The 26628-nt window shown below is 42.4% G+C and overlaps 1 protein-coding gene across 1 annotated transcript in view; it reads left to right on the top strand.

Annotated features, from left to right (window-relative positions):
* WNK3 (WNK lysine deficient protein kinase 3) overlaps positions 1–26628 on the top strand; it is a gene marked incomplete in the record, with an annotated part of 2462820 nt that overhangs the window by 1960521 nt on the left and 475671 nt on the right. Inside the window, 1 exon segment of the mRNA XM_044079290.1 lies at positions 14983–15539. Within this exon segment, the coding sequence (XP_043935225.1) occupies positions 14983–15539 (557 nt within the window).

Below are 26628 nucleotides of genomic sequence, written 5' to 3'. Positions count from 1 at the left end.
TCTGGTGTTGTCCATACAGCCACTATGAACTAATGGTTATTTTCATCCTGTACAGCTGTTGGTATCCCCTTAGTAGGCAACATACTGGAGGGATAGATTCCTGTCCCAGAGACTTCCCATACTCTGGAACAAACTACCTATCTACATCAAACAAAGCTCCGGGGATCACGTCTGTGGCTCTGCTCGACAGAGGCACAAGAAAATCATTTTTTGGGTGGCGAAAGCCAGGGCACCTTTTTGGCTAGGCTTGTATAGGCCCTAGAGCCGATAGCCTACTACCATGAACCTATAAGGGAGGGCTACTTTTGTCAGTTTGGGCAGAAGAGGCAGAGAAGGTGCCCCTGCTCGGTCAAAATGCTGTGCCCAACTTTGGGTGATCTGCATGTATACAAGACAGATTGTACAACTGTATATGTGTATAATGACAGATTATTTAAACCAGCCAACCAAGTATTTTCTTTATAACACAGATATAATACTGTGTCACACTGCACTTCCTCAGCTGCCTCGTTTAACAACAAAATGTCCACCAAAAAGTATTTTACAACCACTTTTATAGTTTCAAAACTTTGTCCTTGAGGAAAACATTCTTTTCCTGTATTGAAGCCTTCTTTGTCTATATTATCTCAATCCTGAGAGAACCAGTTCCTTCAGCAAGCCAAAATGTTATTTCACAAATGTTCTTTCACTGATAGAATAGTCTGTAACTTTTTCTGCTCTGTTAGCCATGCTTTTCCAGAGAAAGCCAGTTCTCAGTGTGCCAAAATGTTCTTTTATTGACAGGATAGTTGCACCTTTTTCTGATGATAGCCATTTCCCTTTAGCTTGAATATCTGTGTGCATTTAACTGTTTGAGATATTTCAACAAGCATGTATTATTAATGCCATTTTTGTACAAAAACATTATATTTTTTTGTTCCACACAAGTACATTCTGTCAAGATAATGCATCTTATGCTATTCTGAAAACATATCACACTGTTATGATTACCAAACGTCTGTTGTTTCTGAAGGAAAAACAATACTTTTTGTTTTACAATGTATCATACAAGCACATTCTGGTTTATTCCTGCATTTGCAGGCTGTGTATTTTTATGCTATTTCTAAAAATATCCCACCGTCAATATGAAAGAGCGTTTTACCAGTACATGCTGTCACTATGAGAAAAGCAGTTTTACCAACTCACATACATGCCATTGCTATGAGGAAAAAAACAGTTTTACTTTATGTAATTCTGTCACTGACATTAATAATCCTGTTTGCCCCAACTTTCCTGTCAAATAGAAACATAAAAATAAACATCTGTCTTCTCCTGCATCAGTTTCACTGGTCAGGAATAGTTTATTAAATCTCATGTCCCTCAGGAAAATACTATGAACTGTTACAAATGGAATTTCCAAAACCACCTCCTCCAATGCTGACAGTGTGGGGGGATGGGATGTGTTTCTCACAGCCTGTGGTCCACCTAATAGACAGGCTGCTGCATGAAATAAAGCAGATAGGATGTACAAAGTTCCTCAGTTTCAAATTTTTTATACACTCATTCCAGACCTGACCCAGCAGCTACAGCTGTAGTTAATCCTGCTGCTGCCAAACATTTTGTTAATTCGAACACTTCTCCTTCTGACAAGGATGGTAAAAATGATACTTTTGGGAAGTGTATGCTTCTACAGCTTTTTATTTTTAGAATTTTAAATTGTCGGGCTCATATGTTAGTTTATTTTGACTAATTGTGAAAGAGTGAGGAATGTTTTAACTGCAGTTCCATCCTGTGGGGAAAAATCTGCTTTGTGTGGTTTAGTTTGTTTACTTTTTCGGGTCACTACTCATTGTGTAAAGTTTATGTATATGGCTCTGAAGATGCAACATCCAGGGCTGTTGCCATTAGTACTGTTGAGAAGGTTTGACTGACTGTGTTCTCAAAACCTCTGTAAAGGTGTAAAAAATGAGATTTTAAATTCTACTTTGGATAGAGATTTAGTTTTTGAATGGCCCCTAAAGACATTATCAAAAAATGTTGTGCATTGGGTAACCTGATACAGGGAACCTGTTAGCTTTTTCAGCCCTCCTCCAAATTTTCCAAGGGATTTTCTGCTCCCTCATTCAATTTTGGCAAGAAACAAACAGTCTTAGCAAAATGCTGGTAAGCAGATGTTAAAACAAATATGACAAGAGGTTTCAAAAAGAAAACTGGAACCTTCCAGACTTGATCATGGTCAAATGGGGACCTAGGCAGGGTAATGGACCAGACCTCCCCCACAGCCATTCCAATACCCCATTACTTGGCTGTATCTCCCCTTTTACCATAAACATTGTTCAACACTATTTCCTTCTTTACTTTTACAACTATCAGATATTTAGATTTGGTTTAAAACTTCTGTTTCAATTTTATAGAAAAATGCTGACTGCATTTTCTAAACAAAACACCTGCATATTGATGACACACTTAATATGAGAAACTGTAAACTTAACTTTCTCTGAAATTCACATGTAGTGAAAATGTACTTGGCAACCCATTAAACTACAAGAGATGTGCTTGGATTCATACTAATCAGTGTCTCTATGTGAAAGGTCCAGGAATTCAAAAGACATGTTTGCCAACAACCTGAAACAGCTCACAGTAAATTGTCAGAGTCGCATAGAAGACAAAGGAAGGCTGACTGAATCAAACCATATACTACAAAAAGCAAATATTTAACAGCTCATAGCCCTACTCATCTGGTCTGTGTGTTAGACAAACTGTTGCAGCCCAAACACACTGCATTCCACACCTGTGTGCCCACAAAAAACAAACTAAATTAAAAATGTATTCATAGATAAATATTAACAGTTACAGGAGGTCTGGCATTTAATGTGGAGCATAGGGTCTCTTGGCTACCATACAGAAGATATAGGGTTGGAGTCTAAGTGAATCACTTAACTGCACAGCTCCTCTAACTGGGGCACCTTACACACAGACACACCCGCTCAGTCACGCTCTCTAAACTACCATTCCATCCACTCTGTCCTCACACACACACACACACACACACACACACACACACTCAAAAAAGCCATTCCATCCCCTCGTTCTTCACATACATACACTCTAAACTGCTGTTCTATCTATTCACATATGGAAACCAGATCAGGGTCTTCCAGGATTTGATCTATCTGTGTGGAGTTCCTCAGGTAGACATTTTTGTCACCATTCTGAACAATCAGTTGGCAAAATTTTGCTCCAGGACTAGAAGGCAGATGCCTTTTCTTTTCCTTGAACAAGAATGCTCCTGTATGCTTTTCCAGCTTTTTCACTGATATCAATGATACTTCTGAAGATTTAGAAGGAATTCCCCAAGCTCATTGTGATGACTTACATCTGGCCAAGGCAACGGTGGTCATCTCTTCTTTTGGAATAGGCCAAGGGCAATTACAACAAGCTTCCTCATAGACCAGATCTACTCACACAAGAAACAGGGGTGTTTGATACAGCCTGACCCCCAAACAACTGCAGCTGACTGCCTGCATGATAAGGTCTTAATACATTTTATTCTGCTGTTTACTGAGGAAGTGCAGCAGGTGTAAATGGAGGCAAGAAAGCCTGCTACTAGAAAATCATACATAAGCAAATGGAAAACATTTTCTAATTGGTGCCAACAACATAACCAGCACCCATTTTGAGCTACTGTTTGTCTCATTTTGCAGTACATGTGTGAGTTACATTCCTATGATGTCTTACTCCTCTATAAAGGATAATTTGGTATTCATTTCAGCATGCATTCTCTTGTCAATTTTCTTTTGAAAGGGATATTGCATAACAGAGTCCAAGAAAAATGGGTGCTCCTCCTTGAGATCTTAATTTTGTGCTAGAGAGACTAACACTAGATCCATTTGAACCAGCTCATTAGTCTGAGTTAAGGTTCTCAACATGGGAAACAGTTTTACTGATTGTTCTGATCTCTGATAAAGAGTATCCAAGTTGCAAGCTCTTATGGTGCGTCAACTTTATCTCATTTTCCACAGGGACATGGTTTCAGAACTAAGCTTTCTTTTATGCCTAAAGTTGTATTCAAGTTTACTTTAAGCAAAACTGTCCATCTCCCTGTGTTCTTCATTGAACCCCAAAATGAGAGAGATTAAATCTTTCAGAACTTCTGATCACTTTTTCCATTTCTTTTTAAAGGAAGAAGGAACAACCCATGTCAAAGCAAACTCTTTCCAAATGGTTGTCTCCTGCTGCTATCTTTTGTATTTCCCGCCAAAGCAAACCTATTCTAGGCAGGGTCAAAGCACACTCTGCCAGAGCCCTGGCTTCATCTATGGTTTTAAGTGAAGAGTTGGTCTTGAAGTATTCTTGAAGCAATAACTTAATCCTTTGTACACACTTTCACAGAACACTTCAACCTAGATTCTTTCTCCACGCCTAGGTCAGGCTTTGCTAAGACCATTCTCCAAGGGCATCTGGACCCTTTCCCTTCTACCTCCCAATTTTCTAAGCTATAGTAATCTATATCATAGCTTTGGCTATTGCAGCAGTGATCAATCTGATGAACATAGTACAGGTGTGTAAGCAAACTGAAGAATTGCTGTTGCTGCTGCTTCTGCTGTAGCCACTCACTTCCTCCATCCACCTTGTTTTTGGTTTGTTTTTATGCCACGGTGAGAACATCAGTTTTTGATGTTGCTAGCAATGTCCTTTCAGGGAACAGTCTTCTATGGTTTACATGAAACCTCTTAAGGGCTTGGGGCCCAAACTTGTCTTTGGCATCTCAGCTCGAGCAGACTAAAGGTTTGGGGGCATGAAAGATGCCCGGAAGCTGGCTGGCTATTGTATCCTATGCAGAATATAACACACACAGTTTATAGTACTTACAGTACTGTGCATTCAAACGTCGACTGTTTTAAGTTTAGTTGCACAGCTGTTCTTACTTTCTTCCCAATCTTTTAAATCCCCTCTGATTGATTCTTATAGTTATCATTCTGAAGAAATTCTTATATGCACGTTAGGAACAAAAGTATTAAATATGACATTCTGCTTGGCTTATTTGCTTTACCAATACATTTTTATAGTTATGCAGTATTTTTATATGCCCTACCAATTATCCATTTTTTGTTCCAGACTCTACCAACACCTCTACTAGAGCTGCTCTTTCATTTAGCAATTTCCTCTCTTTCCCTTTACCAGTCCCTGGCAGGAAAGGTGTTCTCTAACTTGTAGTTCAAAATTTTGCTTGGCCTCATCCAATTTTATGACCTTTCCTTCTCTAGTTATTTGCTCCCAAATCTGTGGCCTTGTATTTTTTTTTATACTAATTTCCTACAGTAAATTCTAGCCCCCTCTTTCCTACCTTCTGTACCCCTACTTACAGTCATCCATATTTTTTTAAACACCTTAACTGAATCATCACTTGTAACATAGGCAAATTTACATTTATACAAAGGTAATCAAATTGTAAATTAACATTAACAAACATTATACTTCACATATATTGCTATATATTATATAACTTAAGCAACATTACATAAATTATTCCTGTCCCTTTTTTTAAACAAGGCACATCTTTATTAAACCATCACTTACGAGATAAGCAGTCATACTGACTCACTCCCAGTTGCAAACATTATACATCACTTATAATATACCCAATCATTTTTCTGTCAAACCACCTTCTTCTTCTTTCAGCTTTTTCCCGGTTAGGGGTCGCCACAGTGGATCACCTGTCCACTCATGATTGGCAGTGGAGATTTTACAGTATCAAGTTGCCAGCCCAGCACCCAACCTTCCACAGAAGGCGTGCACCCACTCACGCCATGGGCCAATTTGGAGTGTCCAATCCACCTACAGCATGTCTTTGGGATATAGAAGGAAATCGGACCACCCGGAGGAAACCCACATGACCAGCAAAAGAATTCAGAAGATAAAACACCACTCCTTTTCAACGATAAATTACTGAAGTTTTTAATGTGAGCGCTTTTGTCCAGTCAGCGAGCAACATTCATTGTCCTTTATAGGCAAATGCATTTGTTTTCAGTTGCTCACTGAAATGTGTCCTGAAATTGAAAGCTTATATGCTGCGGTGGTATGGCGGTAGCGTTACCTCACAGCAAGAGGTTCTCCCGTTCGATTCTTGGCTTGGGAGTACCTTCTGTGTGGAGTCTGCATGTCCTCCCACGGTTGGGTAGCGTTCGAAAGACATGCATGCGTAAATGGGCGTGCCTTCATTGAAGGTTGGGCGTCGAGATGGCGCCTCGGCGTTTCGTAAAAATCTACTGCCAATCATTAGCGGACTGGAGTTCCGCTGTGGCGACCCCTTACCAGGAAAAAGCCGAAAGACTGAGATGAAAAACATTTTATTCTTACATTTATTTTTATCTTTGTTACATATTATATAAACATGTTGCATATATGTATAGGTTTGAATTTATACATACAGAAAGTTTTATACTTTATATTTTATAAATGCAAGTTCGAGGGGTTATGATGTCATTGCTTATTCATGACTATGTAAACTGCATGATCTGCTGTGGTGACCCCTAACCGGGAAAAGCCGAAAGAAGAAGTGGTGTTTTTACCATGTGTCTGATGAAGTTCCTTCATTGTAAGTGGACGAAAGCGCTCACATTAAAAAAAATCAGTAATTTATCATTGAAAAGGAGTGGTGTTTTATCTTCTGAATACTTTTGCTGTTTTGAGTCTTCAGTTTTTAACAGTTTGTTGGTCTTGTTTTTGTCATGAAACCCACGCGACCACAGGGAGGACATGCAGATTCCGCACAGAAGGCATCCCAGCCGAGGATCGAACCGGAGAACCTCTTGCTGTGAGGTGGCGATGCTAACCGCTGCACCAGCACGGCCACCCTTTTCAGTCAAACGTTACATAGCTCATTTAAATCCTTCCTTCTTTTAAACCTTATTCCTCTCCTGTATGTATTGTTCCCACAATTCACATTTTTTTCTATGTAGTTTGCTCCTACTCTTTTTCTGAATATCTCAGTTCCAGTTGTTTTATCTGGTACTTTATTTACTACTTCTAATATAGTTGGTTTAGATTTTGATTTCCATTTTCTAGTAATTACTTTTTTGGCAGCTACCATAGTTAGACACAGGAAGGCCCTTATATTGTCTAGGCAATTCCAATTCTCTATCATAGCTCAGAAAAATCATCTCCCTCATCACATCAGTCTGCTCACCCAGCATCTCTGAGAGTGCATCCTGTACACTCAGTTCTAGTCAGCTCTCTTGCTCCCTTCCTTCACTCCAACATTTCCTGTTGAAACGCTGGAAAACATTCATAGGTACAGTCTGCCTGTGGTCTTTGTTACCAGAAGAACAAGAAGCAGAATATTTTTCTGTTTCACAGCTCACTTTTTGTTAGACAAACTTTTGTATTTCCTCCTTAGGGTGTACTTAATCAAAAAATGATTTTGTCCATCCAGGGAAGAATAATTTGAAAACAGCTAGGTGCAACAGTTTGAATCTCACACCTGCATCCCGACAGTCCCTGAATAGTGGAATAAATGTGCTTCTCTTCTGCCTGGTGTGCAATGAATAATCATTCTACACAAACACTCTGCTGTCTCCCACTTGTAGTAATTTGTTCTTCTGCCACAGTTTTGTCAAAATCAACTCCTCCTGCTGGTAGGATTGCATCTTTACTATTAAAGGTCTAAGTTGCTTTCTCATAGCCAGGTTTGGAGCATACACACGATGTGCCCTTTCAACTACCAGCTCCTGCTGTGGAATACCAGTCCAGTTCCTTTTTTGTGCTTTCATAGAATTAATGTAGTCTGTTCCTTCCAGCTTCTCTGGTATAGCTGAAAATCTCAGGTTTTCCCTACGTGATCTGTCCTCTAACTGCATTATTTTTTGAAATATCTATTCCTGAGCAGTCTCTTATTGAGCCAGCCTTTTCTTCATTTTGATCTCTGATTTTTGCAGCTTTGTTACCTCATCTGAATATTTGTTTAAAGCTTCTTCCAACCTTTTGTTGTTTATGTTGATGTACTCCATCAGTGTTTTGTTTATTTTAACCAGGTCTGTGTGCAGTTGTCTTGTATCTTCCTGTAGGTTACTGGAATTCATGTCTGGAGGTTGCATTGCTTTTTGGTGAACAGCTGCAGAACTTTCTACAGTCAGTGATTCTTTTTCACTTTTTGTAACTGATTTTTTTTCAGGTCATCTGTATTTCTTTCTTCCTGGTATCCAGGTAGTACACTTACTAGCCATTTACTGAAATTTATCCCTAAACACAAGTGTACTGACCTTTTCTGCAGAGTTTCTGTTTTCACACTGGGAGAGCTAGAATTAAGCCGTTACTCAGTGTGCAGCCAACTTGGAAGTCCTTGCAGTCAACCATATTGGCAGAAATCTCCTTTCTGCATTCCCACGTTGGTTTAGTTCCTAGAAGTCTTTCTGCTATCTTATTAATAGAATAACCCATATGGTAGTCGTCATTCTTCTTAATGACTTGCATCTAAAATCCTATTTTTGAACTCTATTCCCCCTTTCATCATAATCTCTTTCTATTTTGATTTATAACCTATTCTCAGACTTTGAGACCTCTGTCCAAGAGTGGAAAATTCCAGATTCTCTATAACAAGTAAGAATATTTAAAGTACATAATTTTAATGAATGGTTGGTTGTAGTAAATGTGTCCTAATATTTGAGTCATCTAGTAACACCAGACCCTGTATTAGTATTCACAGACAGCACCATAGTAACGAGATGTAAAATAATGTAGGTAATCCGGATCCTTCCCCCTTGGAAGATTTGTTACACTCTTATCAGAGCAAAACATTTTAGCAGACAACATAAGAATGTCCTAGATAGACCTTCACACGTGAAGTTAAAGCTTGTGGGTCTTCCAGGAATTAGTCCCTGTGAGGAAAGTCTTAAGTAGTGTTCCTCCAGCTACAGCTGATTTTTTATAAAAAATAAATAAATAAAATAAAAAATTGTGCTCCAGGAGTCCTTGCTGTCCGGCCTGGAAGTCTGGTTTCCATGGATGGTAGTGTTTTTGTATAATTTTCTACCATTTCCGCTATATGTTGGGCTCTTCTAAAGAGTTTGAAGGACTCCTCGAAATTAATTTTGTGACTCCCTTTTAGCCCAGGTAAGTGTGTTTCTTCTCCTTTTTAATATGACCAAGGGTAATTGCCAAATATTTCATCATGAATGGGGTTACTCACCCACGACAAGAATTGTTTGATACATCCCAACCTTCTGGATAATAGAATCTTGAGACATTTTAGGCAACTTTTTCTCTGTATGTGCAGCAGGTATTAAAGGAGGTAAAGGAAACCTGCTACTAGAAAAGTATAGATTTCAAGTGGGAAAGATTTTTCTAGTTTGTGTCATTCCTAGAACCCGAGTTATCCTTTGGCCTTTCTTACTCATCTGTCATGATTCACCTGTTGGCCATGTCTGCTTGTATGCCCACAGATCCATCCCTTTTTCTACCATCCAAGTGAAGGTAGGTAGGAAGTTAGGGGTTTTACATAGTTGCATACCTTGGATGTCAGTACTTCTTTTGGGATCTAAGTTTTGTGTTGAGAAATCTTGCACTGTTTCTTTTAGAACGTGAGCAGCCAGCTGATTTGAAGTTCTTATCTGGGAAAGCATTCTTCCTGTAGAACACAGAGCAGTATTTACATTAGTTACAGACTTATGGTGAATCATCATTTATTTCAGACAGGGATACTTCGACTACAAACACTTATTTCATACCTACAGTCTTTTTCAGACTTTACTTAAGCCAGACCATTCATTTTCCTGTTTTTCCCATATTCAAAATAAATAAGTAAATAAATATGAGAGAATAATTTAACATGTTTGGATGTCCTTGGGCATTACAGATACTACAGTGACTGAAGTAGAGCTTTCATATGGTGCTGATCAGGAGAATGGGTCCTGTGAAGGTAAGAAAAAGGGACAACCATTGTCAGTATAGCCAATTTCTATATGGTTGTCCTAGGCTCTGTGGCATTTTATTGTTCTCACCTTGTCTGGTCACTCCCAGGTACATTCAGGGCCTGTTCTTCTAGTTTTTACTTTTGAGATTTAGTGAAAAGAAATGGATTCTAAAAAAAAGTCGAGACAACAGTTGTGTTCTGTCCATATTTTCACCAAGTATTATGCATGATATTTTTTCTAGGTCCTTAGCAGGCTGGCTAGAAGTGGTCTTCAGGGACTCTAGGACTCTATTCATCGTCCTCCTCCCTTGATTGTAAGCTCTGGTACTTGTCCCATATTGCTTATGCTGTTGCAGCAGTTGTCTAATGCTGAGCATAATACAGTTCTGGAATTAAACTTACCATAATAGTAGATGCTTAAATAGATTACTGCTGCAGTTTCCACTACGCCCCCCCCCCCCATTTTTGCTGTTGTTATGCAAGGGTGGAGGATTTTTATTGCCTTAGATCCTAGTTGTCAGGGCTGTAGTCTTCCTGTTCTGGGCTAAATAAGGAATGTCATTGGCAGAGTTTTATTTGATTTTTGTTATTGAGTTGTTAATAATGTAGATTCTGCTTTAAATATTTTAATTAATTAATTGATTCATTGCATTGGATCTTAATATAAATAGGTTTGCTGTAAGTAGGCATTTTACTCTGTAAAGGCTGTTATGGCCAAGGCGCTAGGAGTTTTACTGGTGAAGTTTTCACTGTGTTTTTTACTGTCAAATTCGCTGTTTAATTAAACAGACTTTCATCTGGAATAGGTGTCACTGGTTTTTGGACGTGGTACAACAGTTTTCTTTCTTAGTGTGGTTTTGTTACAATATGACCAGTGACTCATTTCCTTCCTTACCCCATATTTTTCGTGAAGCGGGGTTGGAATTCACTCAAAGAAATTAATCTGTTAATATTCCAGTTGATTCGAGAATTGTGACGAATAGTGGTGATGAGATGACTAACCAACAGAATAATGGTTCGGTGGAACAACATTTTAACAGACAGACTAATGCTTTTAAAAAGTGGGAGGAATCCAGGTTTCGCAATGCTACTCATCCTTTTGCGACAGTAGGTAAGCGAACAGAACTGTCTGCTTTTCCTGCAGCTCAAGAACTTTGCTCCCAGTTAGAAAAGCTACTGTTTAAAGAAACTGCTACTTTTTACAATCTGAATAGTTTACAAAGGTACCAAGAATCACAAATTACACCTAGAGGGCTTAGGGCCATCAAAAGTCCTTCTGCTCCGTTTGAATTATCAGAGGAGCAGGAACAAAGGTTCCATGAAAGATGGATTGCTGCAGCACATCGGTGAAGCATGGAATGGGTTTCCATTCTAATAGATAGAGATAACTACAAGAGAAATAAGATATTAGATCAGACTAAGAAAATGTGTGAAGAAGTGGTTAAAACAACATCCAACTCGGCATTGGAGACTTTTTTGGCGAGTATCAATGGCCGCCTCGCTTCTTATGAGAAGGAACTTATACAAAGAAAAAAAAACAAGTTACAAAGGGACTTGCGTGATTATGAGAATAAGAAGGCTTTTATTTTGTCCTCTAATTTACAATCTAAGCGACGTAAAGTGAGTTTTCAGAATCAAAGGACATATGGTCAACAAAATAATCGCAGTATGTACTCTGTAGAAAGTGGGGCATCTTCTATGGAAGAAGAGGAGTGTGTTGATCGAGAGTATCCACCTTTGCCTAGACCTGATAACGCGGAATCTTTTCAACATAATTTTCGCGGACCAGGTACTACAGAGTGTATGGTACTAGAAAACAAGTGTGGCAAGGACAGGGGAATCACAGGGACCAGGGCCAAGGCCCATATAAGTGAAGCAGATGGACTAATTAATCAGGTACTGCAAAAAGTAGTAAATTTACAGGTAGAATATGACACATTGGACTCTTATGTAGTTAATTTATCTAATTATGAATTTGATGCTAATGAAATGTCTGTTTTACAGAAAAAGTTAAAATTTATTCCCACTGTTTTTCCTAGAATGCATGAAATCAAAGCAGAATTTTTTAGATTGGTTCGGAAAATGCGTTTCAGAGAATATTTTCATAATAATGAATTATATAATACGAATTTGATAAATGAAGTCACTGATTCATCTAGTGAAAGTTGTTTTTATTCATGTGATTCGGATGTAGAAAATAATGCATATACTTTGTTTGATACAAGTAAAATATCATCTAAAAGTACATTATACCACCGTTTAAGAATGTTTGTATTCAAAGGTTTTATCATGCCATGAATTTAGTTATTGAAAAAGAACTTCATGAATTTAATTATATGAATAAATGTTATAATTTATCAAAAAATTAATGGTATAAATTGAAAAAACTTAGTAAGAATGATAAAATTGTTTTTAAACCTTCGTATAAAGGGGGAAAATTAGTTGTCATGAATTCTGCTATGTATTATGAAATGTGTATGCAACATTTAAATAATGAAGACGTTTACAAGAAAGTAGATATCATTATTTTGAATCAGGCTCAAGAAGAATTTCGGGCATTAATTGATAAAGGAGTGAGGCTACATTATTTTTTAGCCTCGGAAGTACCAAAGAAATTTATAAATAGAGAGTACAGTTGCAAAATTTTTTTTGCATGCCTAAAATTCACAAGAATTTAAGACATCCTCCAGGTCATCCTATAGTTTCGGCTACAGGATATTTAACAATTTTAGGATGTCTTTTACATGAAGTGTTATTGAAGGAAGTAATTAAACTTCCATCATACATAAAAGATTCCTTTGATTTTTTGGATAGAGTGAAAAATTTAAAATGGCAAGAAAACATGTATTTTGTAGTTGTAGATGTTACCAGTCTGTATATTAATATTCAGCATAAATATGGATTGGAAGCTGTACAGTTTTTTCTAGGAGATAACCCTAGAACACAATACATTAAAGAGTTAGTTTATTTTTGTTTAAATAATAATATATTTGAATTTGAAGGGAGCCTTTACCAGCAAAAACAAGGCACAGCCATGGGGGCAGCATTTGCCCCCATGTACGCTAACATGTTTATGGGATTTATGGAAAGTACCCATATACCCATATATATATATATATATATATATATATATATATATATATGTGTGTGTGTTTTTTCAAACATATGTAAAATATTATTATAGGTTTATAGATCTTATTTTTATATGTTAGGAAGGTAAAAATGAGGTAGATGAATTTTTGAATTTTTTGAATAATAGATTTGGAATCAGATATGATCAAGCGCAAATTGGTCCGAGGGTTAATTTTCTTGATATTACTGTTGAAGGAATACACAAAGAGAAAATTAAAACTAAAATACATAGGAAATTTGATCAGCAAAATTTAATCTTACTGGCTACCAGTTGCCATCCACCGCATACTTTGTCTTCCATTCCATACGGAGAACTACTAAGAATTAGTAGATTATGTAGTGATAATAATGATTCAAAAATGGAAGCAATAAAAGCCATGAAAATGTTCTTAAATAGAGGATATGATGAACAAGTAATAGTGGAATAGTTATATGAAAATTGTAATATGAATAGAGAATTAAAATATAGGAATAACATGGTTAATAAAAATGTAATAAAAGAGAATAACATATTTTTTGTTACCAAATGTACAGTTTTTTCGGATAGATTAAATATATTAAAATAATATTGGAAAATAATTAAGAGACAAGTGTCTTGTGTGTCTAAATTAGAACTAAGAACATCCTACCAGAAGGGACGTAATATACAAGATTTTCTAGTACATAGTAGTTATAAAAGACTAAAAGAACTGATAAATGGAAATATAGCAAAATTAGGCACTAGTCCTTGTGGCAGATGTTCTATTTGCCAATATGTAGTGCCTACATTCCATTATATTAATGGAAAGAAATTTCAAATACAAGGTTGTTTTTCTTGCACAACAAAGGGCATAATTTATGCAATAAAATGTTCATGTAACTGTTTCTATATAGGTGAGAGTAAAAGAAGTTTAAGCGAAAGAATCAAAGAACATGTTAGGGATATAAAAAAATAAAAAAGTAATAAGTCCTGTAGCAGATCATTTTAATTCAGTACACGAGTTGAAATAGATAGTTTAGCGGTAACAGTTTTGGAACATATTTCTGTGCATTTTTCTGGTGAAGATTTATTGAAATATTTATTAAGAAAAAAGGAATCAATTTTTATAATGAAATATAACACTTTGCAGCCCACTGGGCTAAATAAGGAATGTCATTGGTAGAGTTTTATTTGATTTTTGTTATTGAGTTGTTAATAATGTAGATTCTGCTTTAAATATTTTAATTAGTTAATTGATTCATTGCATTGGATCTTAATATAAATAGGTATGCTGTGAGTAGGCATTTTACTCTGTAAAGGCTGTTATGGCCAAGGCTCTAGGAGTTTTACTGGTGAAGTTTTCACTGTGTTTTTTACTGTCAAATTTGCTGTGGAATTAAACAGACTTTCATCTGGAATAGGTGTCACTGTTTTTTGGACGTGGTACAACAATAGATGCTTAAATAGATTACTGCTGCAGTTTCCACTATCCCCCCCCCCCCATTTTTGCTGTTTTTATGCCAGGGTGGAGGATTTTTATTGCCTTGGATCCTAGTTGTCAGGGCTGTAGTCTTCCTGTTCTGAGGTTAGAAAAACTCACCTCAACAACTGGGTTTATCCTGCTCCCTCATGCAAGGTAGTGGCTAGAACATGTGGAAGGTGCTCTAAAACTTTGGAAACTGGTCAGTGGGGTCTGATCATTGGCATGACGTTCCATATAGCTTAGGCTACTGCAGCAGTGCTCTATTTAAACATAATCTGTTATGGTAAATTAATACTTAAACAGCTGTACTTTGTTATGAGGACAAGCTTTTGTGTATTGCTGATACGTAGAATGGCAATCAGTGGTGAATTTTACTCCTGGAGAGTTTTTCGAAAATTTCTTGTGAATTGTACTTTAAAAAGGAAACATACTTTGAATATATGCAATTGATATGTGTCATTTTTGATTTTAATAAAGGCGTTGCACATTTTTCAGGATACTTTCACATTCTTTTTTTAGATCACCTCAGTACCCCAGGATTGTGAAGGAACATCCTCATCCATCTGTAAGACTCTGTATGGAGAAAATGTTGCAGAAGGGAAATCAGTAGGAACTGCAAATTTAGAGAACATTTGCACAGTGACAGCAGCAACTAAGGTGACGAGCAGTTCTATCCCTGAAACTGAAACATTAGGTCACTTCTCTATTATACAGACCAAGAAAGAATTATCTGTAAACTCAGCTGAGAATATTTCTGTACCATTTGGTGCCATGTGTGTAAGTGATTCAGCTTCCACTGCAGCTGAAACTGAGCCACTTCCTACTGTGATTAGTATGGCATCTGAGTCTGCCCTCTGTCTGAAGGATGTCAAACGTGATACATTGGTCCCTAAACAGACCAGCACAGAGAGCGAAGTGTCTGTGGCACCTACTGAAGATGTACTGCTTTTCATGCAAGGGCTAGAAGGGAGACATGACTCCCCCCTCTACTCTCCTTCTTCACCAATGAGCAGTGATAATGAGTCAGAGATGGAGGATGAAGACCTGAAAGAAGAGCTGCAAAAGCTGCGTGAAAAGTAAGTTTTCAAATCTAAGTGAGATGTGCTGCATTGACTGAGAGAGAGGTTCTTGGAGTTTAGACGTGTGTGTGTGTGTGTAGTGATATGAGTTAAGAGCATTCAGTCAAATGTTTGTTTTTGAGCAGAGGTGGTCTGTTCACAAAGGTGTCTTTTAATAATTAAATAGTCTGAAGAAAATCTATAAACATTGCAGTTGCAGCAAAGACGTTTGTGGTATGAGCTGCCGAGTGCCATACTGAAGCTGTAAATAATTAATCTGAAGTAGGATATTCATTTGTCTGCAACCTGTGGGTTATGGATCCGATATCGGATCCGAACCGGCATGGTTTTCCAGCTATGGATCCAAGCTCTCAGCTCCTCCCCTCACCCATAATGCCCTGCTCTACCCTCATGACCTCAGATCTTGTTTGCCGCGCTGGTAACTGGATGTGGGTACATAGCTCTCAGCTAAGTGAACTCTTTTCTTGTTTAAAAACAGAAAATTTTTTGTTTCTTTAACTAAATTTGTGTGAAAGTAGTAGGTTTCCCTTTAATATAGACTGTTTTGAGTTTATTTTAACTTAAAGTAATAGTTTTTATTCCCTCCCCTCGCTGTGCGTAGAGTGTGTGTGTAGGCCTGTGTGTTTTTTTTGTTGTTTAAGTTACTTTCTGTAACTTTAGGTTTTATAGATTATGGCTGAACAGCCTAAATCTATATTTTCTAAATGCTCCGAGTGTGGCCATAAGCTCTCACCCGCTGATGGCCACACTCGGTGTGTTAAGTGTCTTGGGGTTGAACACCTCACATCTGGTTGTTCCATTTGTGCAGGGTTCAACCCCAGGGCACTGAGGGAGCGGAGGTCCAAGCTGGTCTTGGCGGGTCTTTTACCGCCGGACTCGGCTCCGGCCTCCGCTCCTTCGGGGACTACTGTTTCTGCAGTTGTTCCCCCTGTGGCACCCCCTCCTGCTCCTGGGACTCAAACTCCCGCTTCTGGAGAGGAGAGGGATGCAGCTAAAAAGGACCGGAGGGAGAAGCACCACAAGCGGCGGGCCGAGACCTCTGTTTCGGCCCCGCCAGCCAAGCGGGCTTCTCCCCCGGCTCCGTTGTCGGTTCGGTCTCCTCCTTCTCGGCTCCGGTCCCCTGTGTGCTTCTCACCGGGTCCTGAGGAGGAGGAGACCCGATCTCCGCCGAGGCTATCGAGGAGGCACTCCAGGCCTACCTCGGTAGCCTCTTCGAGATCTACCCATAGCCTTTCTGATGCTGATCTGGACCGGATGATGAGAAGGTTCATCCAGGCCCAGATGCAGATGGGAGTGCTCTTGCCTGCTCAACACCCTTTTTTAAGCCTATTGCTCCTTCTCCGACCCGCTATCCGGGTTCGGAGCAACTGGAGCCGAGCAGCTTCGGAGCCGGGGGAAGGTCGGAGCCGATAGTACTTGGTACTTCGGATCCGACCCTGCCCTCGAGTGCGTCGGACCCGATCTCGGAGCCTGGATCCGAGCCAGATCCGGGGATCAGTGCTCCTTCGGCGCCGTCTGTGTCGGAGCGCACTGTCCTTCGGATCCGGTGCCGGCGCCGGCTCCGATCCACTCTTCGGATCCGAGGGGAGCCGATTGTCGGATCCTTTGGTCGAGGTCGGCTCCCTTCGCTTTTGATGTAGTGGAGAGGGCTCTGTTGAGGGTCTCCGGACCCCGGCACTTGCTTCGCCCGCCCCGCTCCCTCTGCACTGGGCCAGGCTTCCACCATCCGGCCCCTGGGACAGCCCGCTTCTGTGCCCCAAGTTGCTCCCATGGAGCAAATTGCTGCTGAGGACTCCTCTGACAGCCCCCAGAGGAGGCCCTCACAAGCATACGTGCAAAAGGAGGCACATTGACTCCCCGAGTCTCTCACTGAAGACACGGACTTGGAGGAAGGGGAAGGCTCCCCACGGTCACCCCGAGGATGTCTCCTTCGAGACATCATGGAAATGCTCCGTATTAGGGGGTGGTCTGCCCCAAGTCTTCCTCGGACGAGTCCGTGTTCTTGGAGGCATTCAAACGGGCCCGTCTACCTCTTGGGTGTCCCCTGCCGACCCCTGGTGGACCTTATTACCACCAGGGCGTGGAAGGAACCGGACACCGTGGAGCCAATTCCCAAAAGACCGGATAGGATCCTTAGTCCGCCTCCGACAGGACCCATTGGAGTAAGGGGCCTCCTGTAGATGCCATGTTGATGGCGGCGGCCACAAAGAGGGAACTGGCTCAGGAGAGTCCCTCAGTCCACCCACCGAGCAAGGAGTCTCGATGATGGACCGCTTGGGGAAGCGGATGTTCAGTTCGGCGACCTTCTCGGTAAGGGCTGAACTATTTGGCACATGTTATTCGGATGCAGCGAGATCTTATTAAGGAATACGCTGCATCCCCTGAGTCCATTTCGAGGAGGACAGAGTTCTGCACTCCACCAAAATGGCCACTCTTAGGTCAGTCACAAATACTTCTATGCGGCTACTCTCCCATGCAACGGAGGGCCGCTAGAGCTGCGGGACAGGACTGGTCACTAGACGCCAGGCCTGGCTCCGTCACTGCGATTTTTCTGAGCCCTTCAAGGCGCCGCTTGCTAACGCCTTTGATGGTTCTGCTCTGTTTGGCAAGACCGTTCGCGAGACGCTGACCCAGAGCGAGAAGGACGGAAGACGCTGTCTGCCGTCGGAATCCGCTTCTCTGCACCCCAGAGGCCCTATTCTAGGAACCAAAAGGGTCAGAAGAAGATGTGGTTCCGAAGTCGCAGCAGTCCCAGCCTGCTCCGGACAACCAGTCCTTCCGTGGCAGAGGAGGACAGGGAGGACGCCGCCCTAGAGGCAGAGGGGCTCCCAGAAACTTCGGGTCCAGGGAACCTTTCTCTGAACGGCCCGCAGCAACCCTGAGGTTGCCCGACTGCTCTACTCTGGAGGCAGTCGGGGACGTTCGGGCACCTAGCGGCATGGGAGTCCATAACATCGGACCGCTGGGTTCTCCAAATCATATCCAGGGATATCGCATTCCTTTCCTTCACCTTCCAAAGTTGAAGTCCCTCCCAGACGTTCCACCCGGTCAACGGGAGGCCGCTTTGGCAGAAATTGGCCATCTGCTAAAGAAAAGAGCCATCCAGCCCGTTCCCCCAGACCAGATCGGATCAGGGTTCTACTCCAGATTCTTTTTAGTGCCAAAAAAGACGGGGGAACTAAGACCAATCCTAGACCTCTCTCTCTTGAATCTGGCAGTCCCCAAAGAAAAATTCCGAATGGTCACTCTGCAATCCATTCTCCCCCTTCTGGGAGAAAATCACTGGATGTGCTCGATAGATCTCAAGGACGCGTACTACCACGCTCCAGGAGGTTTCTCCGCTTCCGGCTGGGAGCCAGTCACTACCAGTTCCGGGTCCTTCCCTTTGGTCTCACCACAGCCCCCAGGGTGTTTACCAAAGTACTAGCAGTGGTAGCGGCCCACCTGAGGCTTCAGGGGGTGCAGGTCTTTCCCTACCTGGACGACTGGCTCCTTACCGCCCCAACAAGGCATCTACTTCTCTTGGCGCGAGACTCCTTTCTCCATCTTGCTCCATTTCTGGGCATCACAATAAATACAAAAAAGTCCAACCTGGCGCACACAGCTCTTAGATTTCATAGGGGCCAGACTAGACACAAGGAGTTTACGAGCCTTCCTCACTGCGGACAGAGTTCTAAATCTGCAGCTCCAGGTGCGGGCCATTCTCCATTCAAGTTCTGTTCCAGCGGAGTTGGTCCTGAGGGCTCTAGGGTCCATGGCTTCGCTATAGCACTTCTTCCTCTTGCCAGGCTCAATATGCGCATTCTACAGTGGACGCTCTTAGTACAGTGGTCATACCTTGCTCTCCCATGCATCATCCCATAGCGATCAGCAAGGCTTGCAAGCGGTCCCTCTTGTGGTGGCTCCACTCCCGGATCTCCACGAGGGTCGCCCATTTTGTGCTTCTCCCCTCTCGCCACGGTGACCACGGACGCCTCCCGCCTCGGGTGGGGGCACTTTGGGCCGGACAGTCCAAGGCACGTGGAACGATTCAGAGACCTTACTGCATATCAATGTTCTAGAGATGAGAGCAGTGCTCTTAGCGTTGCTAGCACTTCAGGACTTTCTTCCCTTGGGAACAATTGCGATTCAATCGGACAATATGTCTGTTGTCTGATACATCAACAAGCAAGAGGGAACAAGGTCTTACCCTCTTTGTCGAGAGGCCATGAGAGTTTGGGAATGGGCAATCTCCACCAATCGCTTTCTCATAGCAACGCACATTCCGGTCGGTCCAACATCCTAGCGGACAAGCTCAGTCGCACCATTCTGACCCCTTACGAGTGGTCTCTCAATTGTCAAGTAGCGGAACGCATATTCGCACGGTGGGGAACCCCTTCATGCGATCTTTTGCTTCTCCCTCAAACACCAAGTGCGACAGTTTTTCGCTCTAATACCTCCTCCGGAGGTACCCCAAGAGACGCTCTGGTGCATGCTTGGCCACCCGGTCTTCTGTATGCCTATCCACCCTTGCCTCTGATGCTGCAAGTTCTTCAGAAAGCCTCTCGGGTGGGTTGCAGAATGATTCTCATTGCTCCATTCTGGCCTCGACAGATCTGGTTCCCCTTCCTAAGGTCTCACTCGGTGAATCCTCCTTGGATTCTAGATCCCATTCGGATCTGATATCCCATCCATCCTGCATTCCTCCTCGAACCTGGACAACCTGAAGCTGACCGCTTGGCTGCTCCAGTTCCACTCTTGATAAGGACTCGGTATTTCTTCACCGGTAAAGGCTATTTTGGTGGCGGCTCATAAACCATCCACTAGAAAGGTTTACCAAGCAAATGGAAACGCTTTCTCTGTGTGGGCGGAGCGGCAAGGCCTAAATCCCTTCACGGTTCCTCTCCCTGTAGTGCTTGATTTTCTAACCTCTCTCTTTAATGATGGTGCCAGCAGTTCCACAGTCAAAGTTCAACTGGCGGCAATTTCTCACTATCACATTGGTCAAGAGTCTAATCCTCTTATGTCAGCCAAATTGTGCAAAACATTTCTTAAAGGTACTTTCCTTCTCAGGCCCCCTATAAAACAAGCAGTTCCTCCTTGGGACCTTTCTTTGGTCCTACAGGCCTTGACCGCTCCCCCTTTCGAGCCCGCGGCTACGGTGGATCTCAAATACTTGTCCTACAAGACAGCCTTTTTGGTAGCCATTACATCAGCCAAGAGAGTTTCTGAACTTCAAGCTTTATCAGCTAAACCTCCTTACTTGGTATTTCATCCGGACCGTGTCTCACTCAGGACCAACCCGTCCTTCCTTCCTAAAATCGCTTCTGAAGCAAACATCAATCAATCCATTAACCTCCCTGTTTTCTTCCCTAAGTATGAAAACAAAGGTGAATATAAGCTACACTCACTAGATGTTCACAGGCAACTTAGATTTTATCTCAACAGGACAGCTGGTCATAGGCAATCCGACCAGCTGTTTATTTCCTTTGCAAAATTCAATTTGGGCAAGCCAATTTCTAAAGTTTCTCTGTCCCGCTGGATTTCACAGTGCATTTTATTGGCTTATCAAGCGTCAGGAAGGCCCGCACCGGGGGTGTTCATGCCCATTCAACCCGGTCAGTATCTACCTCGGCAGCCTTCAAGGCTAGGATTCCTCTAGATGATATTTGTGCAGCAGCCACGTGGGCTTCATCTCATACATTTATTTCTCACTATAAGTTGGATCTTGCATCTAGGGTAGAGCATCCTTTGGCTCCGGTGCTCGGAATATCCTTCCATGATGGCCGCCCAAGATTCAGGTAGCTGGGGACTCTGTCCCACAGGTTGCAGACAAATGAATATCCTACTTCAGATTTAGAAGTTATGTACTCACCATAACGTTCCATCTGAGTAGGTGTATTCATTTGTCTGCAACCATCCCGCCCTCCTATCCCCCTGGCCTTTCAGTTTCCTGCATATTCCTTGTTACCCTTTTTAGGGTATTGTTGCTTTGGCAAACTCGATCTGAGGTCATGAGGGTAGAGCAGGGCATTATGGGTGAGGGGAGGAGCTGAGAGCTTGGATCCATAGCTGGAAAACCATGCCGGTTCGGATCCGATATCGGATCCATAACCCACAGGTTGCAGACAAATGAATACACCTACTCAGATGGAACGTTATGGTGAGTACATAACTTCTAATTTTTCCCTGTCTTCGTTCTCATTACCTTTGGATATACTTTAACATCTTAATGAAATCATCACATTTTTAATTGCAAAATGAGTTAGATATGTATATGTAGATATATTAGTAGAAAAGAAGACAAACTGTACTGTTTATATTATTATTGTCATGCAGTATACATTCGATTTTAACAATTTTTTTCTACTCAAGCATTATCTAAGCTGCTCATATCATGTCTTCAGCTCTGCCACAGTGCTCCTTAATATTATTCTATATGTATTGTTCCCACATATTCCATTTATTTCTATGACATTTGCTCCCCCCTTTTTGTAAAGAACCCATCTTCACTTTTATCTCTTTTTACAGTACTCAAATTCCATTATGTTTTGTATATATTTTGATTTCCATTTTCTAGTAGTTGCCTTTTTGGCAATCTGTAGCAATAAAGTTAGTAAGGCCAAACTGTGTGTAGACAGTTTAGAATCCTGTACACTATCTTAAAATAATCATATCCTTAGCAACTACAGTTTGTTCCCCAACATTTCTGTCAAGGTACAATGTATGGAATTGTAAAATATTTTTCCCATTTACTTCTATCTTCTCTATCATATGCCCAGCATTTGCTATTAATCTGAGAAAAGTTCCTCTGAAGTCTAGTTGGGTTATAAAATTACCTTTATAAACACTTCATTGCAGAAATCCTAAACCTTCTAGACTTTGTTGTTTACTTGAGAAGGGTGTAGGATTTTTGTTTTTCAATTTTGTTTCTTCACTTTCATGCAGACTGTCAAGTCTCCCCTTCTTAGAAGCTATCATACAGACAACCATCAGGGGTTTTGTGGTTAGGTCCCTTAACCCTGCTCCTTATGGCTGATGTAATCTGCATCACAGAAGGGAGTATTCTGTGCCCTCTCCTGGCATGTTGTGCATGTTCCTACACACACAAGTGGTACCATCACCTTAGAATAAGAAGCCCATATCCAATGGCCAGAATGCATTGTTGTGGAAGGCTGTTTTCACAGGAGCGGTTTTTGCGAACTGTGACCACTGTATCTCTCTCCTCCTTGGTTAGGCAGTCAACCTCCTGTGCCAGCTGTTCCAGTGCCTAAGCTACTAGTCAAATTCAGGTTAAGATATTGGGGTGTCACCCTTTGTCGTAAAGCATAGCTTTGTAGCCCTTCCTCCTTACCTCGCCACCAGCCCTTTATGAAGCACTTACTAAAAAAAAAAAATCACTGGTCACCCTGGCTCAATAAGCAGTGCCATCCATTGTTGATCTGATAATTTCTAACTGACCATAGAGGGCAAGTAGCAGTATCAGGAATTTAGGTGAGAAGTGGAGCCTAGGATTTCAGGATTCAAATAGTTGATCTGATGTCTGCTTCATTCACCCTCATGACAGGGTCTCTGATCCGACCCTCTGATCCAGCTCAGCCACTTTCCACAGACTTGGATCCGACCCAAGCTTCACCCTCATACCCACAATACCCTGCATCTACCCAACTTCCTCAGATCTCATTTGCGGCTCCAGCAAGTCAGACGCAAATTCCTCTCTCTCAAGTGTTGGGTAGTTTTTGCTGCTACTTTGCATTGTAAGTGCCTTTGGCAGTATTTTCTTCTTCCCCCTGTATAGCTTGTATGTGCGAGTGAGCTCCTCTCGTTTTCTTCCTGTAGTTTAAAAAAACATTTTTTCCTCTCTCCTTTATCTTGCAATGTTAGTTAACTAGTTTCTGTACTTTAGTAGTTTTGGCCTCCGAAAGTCATGCGTGAATAGGCATACCTTTGCTGAAGGTTGGGCGTCAGTCTGGCAACTCTGCACCATAAAAATCTATTGCCAATCATTAGCGGACCGGAGTTCCGCTGTGGCGACCCCTTACCAGGAAAAGACAAAAAGACAAACAACAACATTGCTCTAAATCTTACATGTGTTCTTTAATCTGCAGTGTTCCTATTCCGTTCTTCTGCTTTCCTGTCAGTTGTTTTTTGATGGGCTTTCATTATGTCTGACAAGCCGGTTCCTGGGTTTAAGTACTGCACTTCATGTGGGCACAAAATCCCCAGCCAGGATGCCCACAAGGATGCATGTATTGCCTGTGAGCCAATCGCTTAAAAGCTTAATGTTCCGTCTGTGCTGGCTTTAACCCTCAGGCTTTGGCAGACAGATGGAACAAACTTATTCTCAGGGGCCTTCTTCCTTCCTTGGCTGAGGCTCAGACCCCTGTCTGGGCTTCTTAAGAGGTCCCTTCCTGCCTCCCCGAGGGACTCTGTCTCCGTAAGAAACCAAAGAAGTCTGTAGATTTGACCTTTTCGAATCCACAGCAATCTGCTCCCCATTTTCTTCAGATCTGGGGGAGATAATTTCTATTTCCCCGACTCAGACTTTGGCACCTACTTCGGATCCTACCTCTGGATCCCAGGGACCATGACTCAGTCTCTAGCCCTGTCCTTTAAGTCTAAACACTCCTGGCCCCCCCTTGTCAGCTTCTTCCAGGTCCTCGAGAAGCTTGTCCGAGGCAGACATATACAGGATAGTGAGGAGGTTACTTAAGGCCCAGATCCAAATGGGGATAGTTCCCGCTCTGTCCCCTGTTGGATCAGTGAGCTGCCCAGGTCACTGTACCCAGACTCCTCCTCCAATCTGTTCCCCCAGCTTCAGACCCTAGAGATTCTGAACTGCTATACGCATTGGACTCCTTCCTTGATGCAGAGTATGCTCTTGACTAGCCCCATTCCAGCCTTGTCAGAGAAGAATGAGTCTCAGAGCTGTGGCGTCAGTGTCGGGTCAGGGGGACTGGGATCGGCTCCATTCTTCTTGGAGCCATCCCTTCCCTTCGGGGTTTCTGCACTTGAGAGCTCGGGTCCGATCCTGTCTGGGGCCATGGATCCGATCCTGTCTGGGGGCCATGGATCCGATGCAAGTCCTATAAGTTTCTCGTCAGTCGCTTCGGCTCCAGGGGATTTGGATAGAGGTTCGCCTGGTCCTTCAGCCTTTCAGGTAGTGGAGAGGGTCTTGTCCTGGGTTGGAAATTCGACTGTATAAATTCCTCAATCCGCCCCTGTACTTCTATGGCCTTTGTCTCTCTCTTCCTGCCACAAATCTTCCTGTCACAAGCGGCCTCCAAGACTTCCCTGCTCAGGAGGGATCTCCTCCTCTGATAACTCCCCAGAATATCCCGCTGACGAGGTTCCTTGGAAGAGGGCATGTAAAAGGAGGAACATCGACTCCCCCTTGGAGTCCTTAATTGAGGGTACTGACTTCGATGAGAGGGAAGGATCCTCCTGATCCCCACCTGAGGATGTCTCCTTTGGAGACATCTTGGAAATTCTGAAGCAGAAAGGTGACTGTCTGCCCAACATCCTTCCTCTGAGGAGCCAGTTCTCTTGGAGGAGTTTGGGATGGGCCCATCAATGTCCTGAGTGACCCTCCAGCAGATGCCCTAGTGGATTTAATATCTCGCAGAGGGTGGAAGTACCGGACGCCATTGAGCCTATACCCAACAGCACTGATAGGGTTTTAGTGCCCCCTACAGACAGGAAACACTGGAGTAAGGGTCCTGTGGTCAATGATTCATCATGTTACCCTGCTGCAGTGATCACACTTGGGTTATCCTGCCATCAGGCGGTCCCGCAGTCGGCCGGAATTCCAAAGTCTTGGTCTGGCATTGGTTGCTGTCGCTTCTTCCCTGACGTCAGTGCGCCAGGGGTATAAATAATGCATCCGACGCCATTTTCTTCAGTCTTTCTTGCCGCGCGGTGCCCGAAGCAGAAGCAGTTCGCAAGTGCCGGTCGGCCGACTCCTGAGATTTTCAAAGTTGAATTTCAGATCCGAAGTTTTCAATAAAGCTAAGTACCCCGTTAGGGAAACTTTTCTTGCCTCAGAACAATATCAGAAAAAGTTAACAATTGTATTTCTTGTGGGAAGCAAATACCTCATAAGGATTTTCATTCTTACTGCATACATTGCGTAGGCCCAGACCACAACGTCACTGGTTGTCGTTTTTGTGCTAGGTTTAATAAGCGTACTATAAAAAGACACTTTGATTTTGCACGACACTACTTCGGTAGAAAATTTGACTACACTATGCCGTCGGAGCAACCGACTACTAGCGTGCACAAAAAACACAAGGACAGGCAGCCTAGACCCAAGCCAGACTCCGAGGCTTCGGCTGGTCTGGTCTCCGGTTCACCGGTCTTCAGTGAGGCTCCGACGCAGCCCCTGACTACCGCAGATTTGGAACCCAAGACCGCTTCGGAGCTTTTGGCGGAGAGTACTAGGACGATGCAGCCATTTTGTTTAGCCCCTACCGACGACACTGCTGATAAAGATGTCGGTGCTGCAGAAACACCTTCGGTTTCTGAAGGCGTCTTCAGACCGATGACGCTCACCATAAAAACGTATCCTAAGACTCCTATTAAACCTAAAAAGACTGCACTTCAGTCTCCAATTCAAGGCCCCATGCCTAAGAAACAGATGCTCAAAATGGCTGAAGATTTGATCTCTTTAATCAGGGGTTCCCAGCCCCCACCCGACAAAAGGCATAGACAAGAGGAAGATTATGCCTCCTCTGAACAAGTGTCTATTTCCTCAGGCTCCTCTGAGGACCAAGATTACTCCTTCTCCCCTTATGAAGATTCTGATGCTGAGGATTCTATTCCCTCAGCTTCTCCCCCTGAAGACTACTCCTTTGGGGAAACTTTACACACTATGAAGGGAACATTTTCACTGGGAAGGTCAGGACTACTCTGACTCAAAGAAAAGGCTCAGAGAGTTTCTTTTACTCCCCCAGCACAGACCACTTGCCACCCCCCCCAGTTTTAGACATTGTGGATGATGTTTACTTAGAATCCAGTTTGAACCCAGATTCTCTGCCTCCTGCTCCAGCCAAACCTGACAGATACTATAGAGTGCCTGATTCCCACAAATTCCTTTATAAAAGCCCTG

Source organism: Protopterus annectens, chromosome 8.part0 (genome assembly GCF_019279795.1).
Source record: "Protopterus annectens isolate FY-2018-M chromosome 8.part0, PAN1.0, whole genome shotgun sequence".
Taxonomy (NCBI): Eukaryota; Metazoa; Chordata; order Ceratodontiformes; family Protopteridae; genus Protopterus; species Protopterus annectens.
This window is presented reverse-complemented; position numbering and strand designations above follow the sequence as displayed.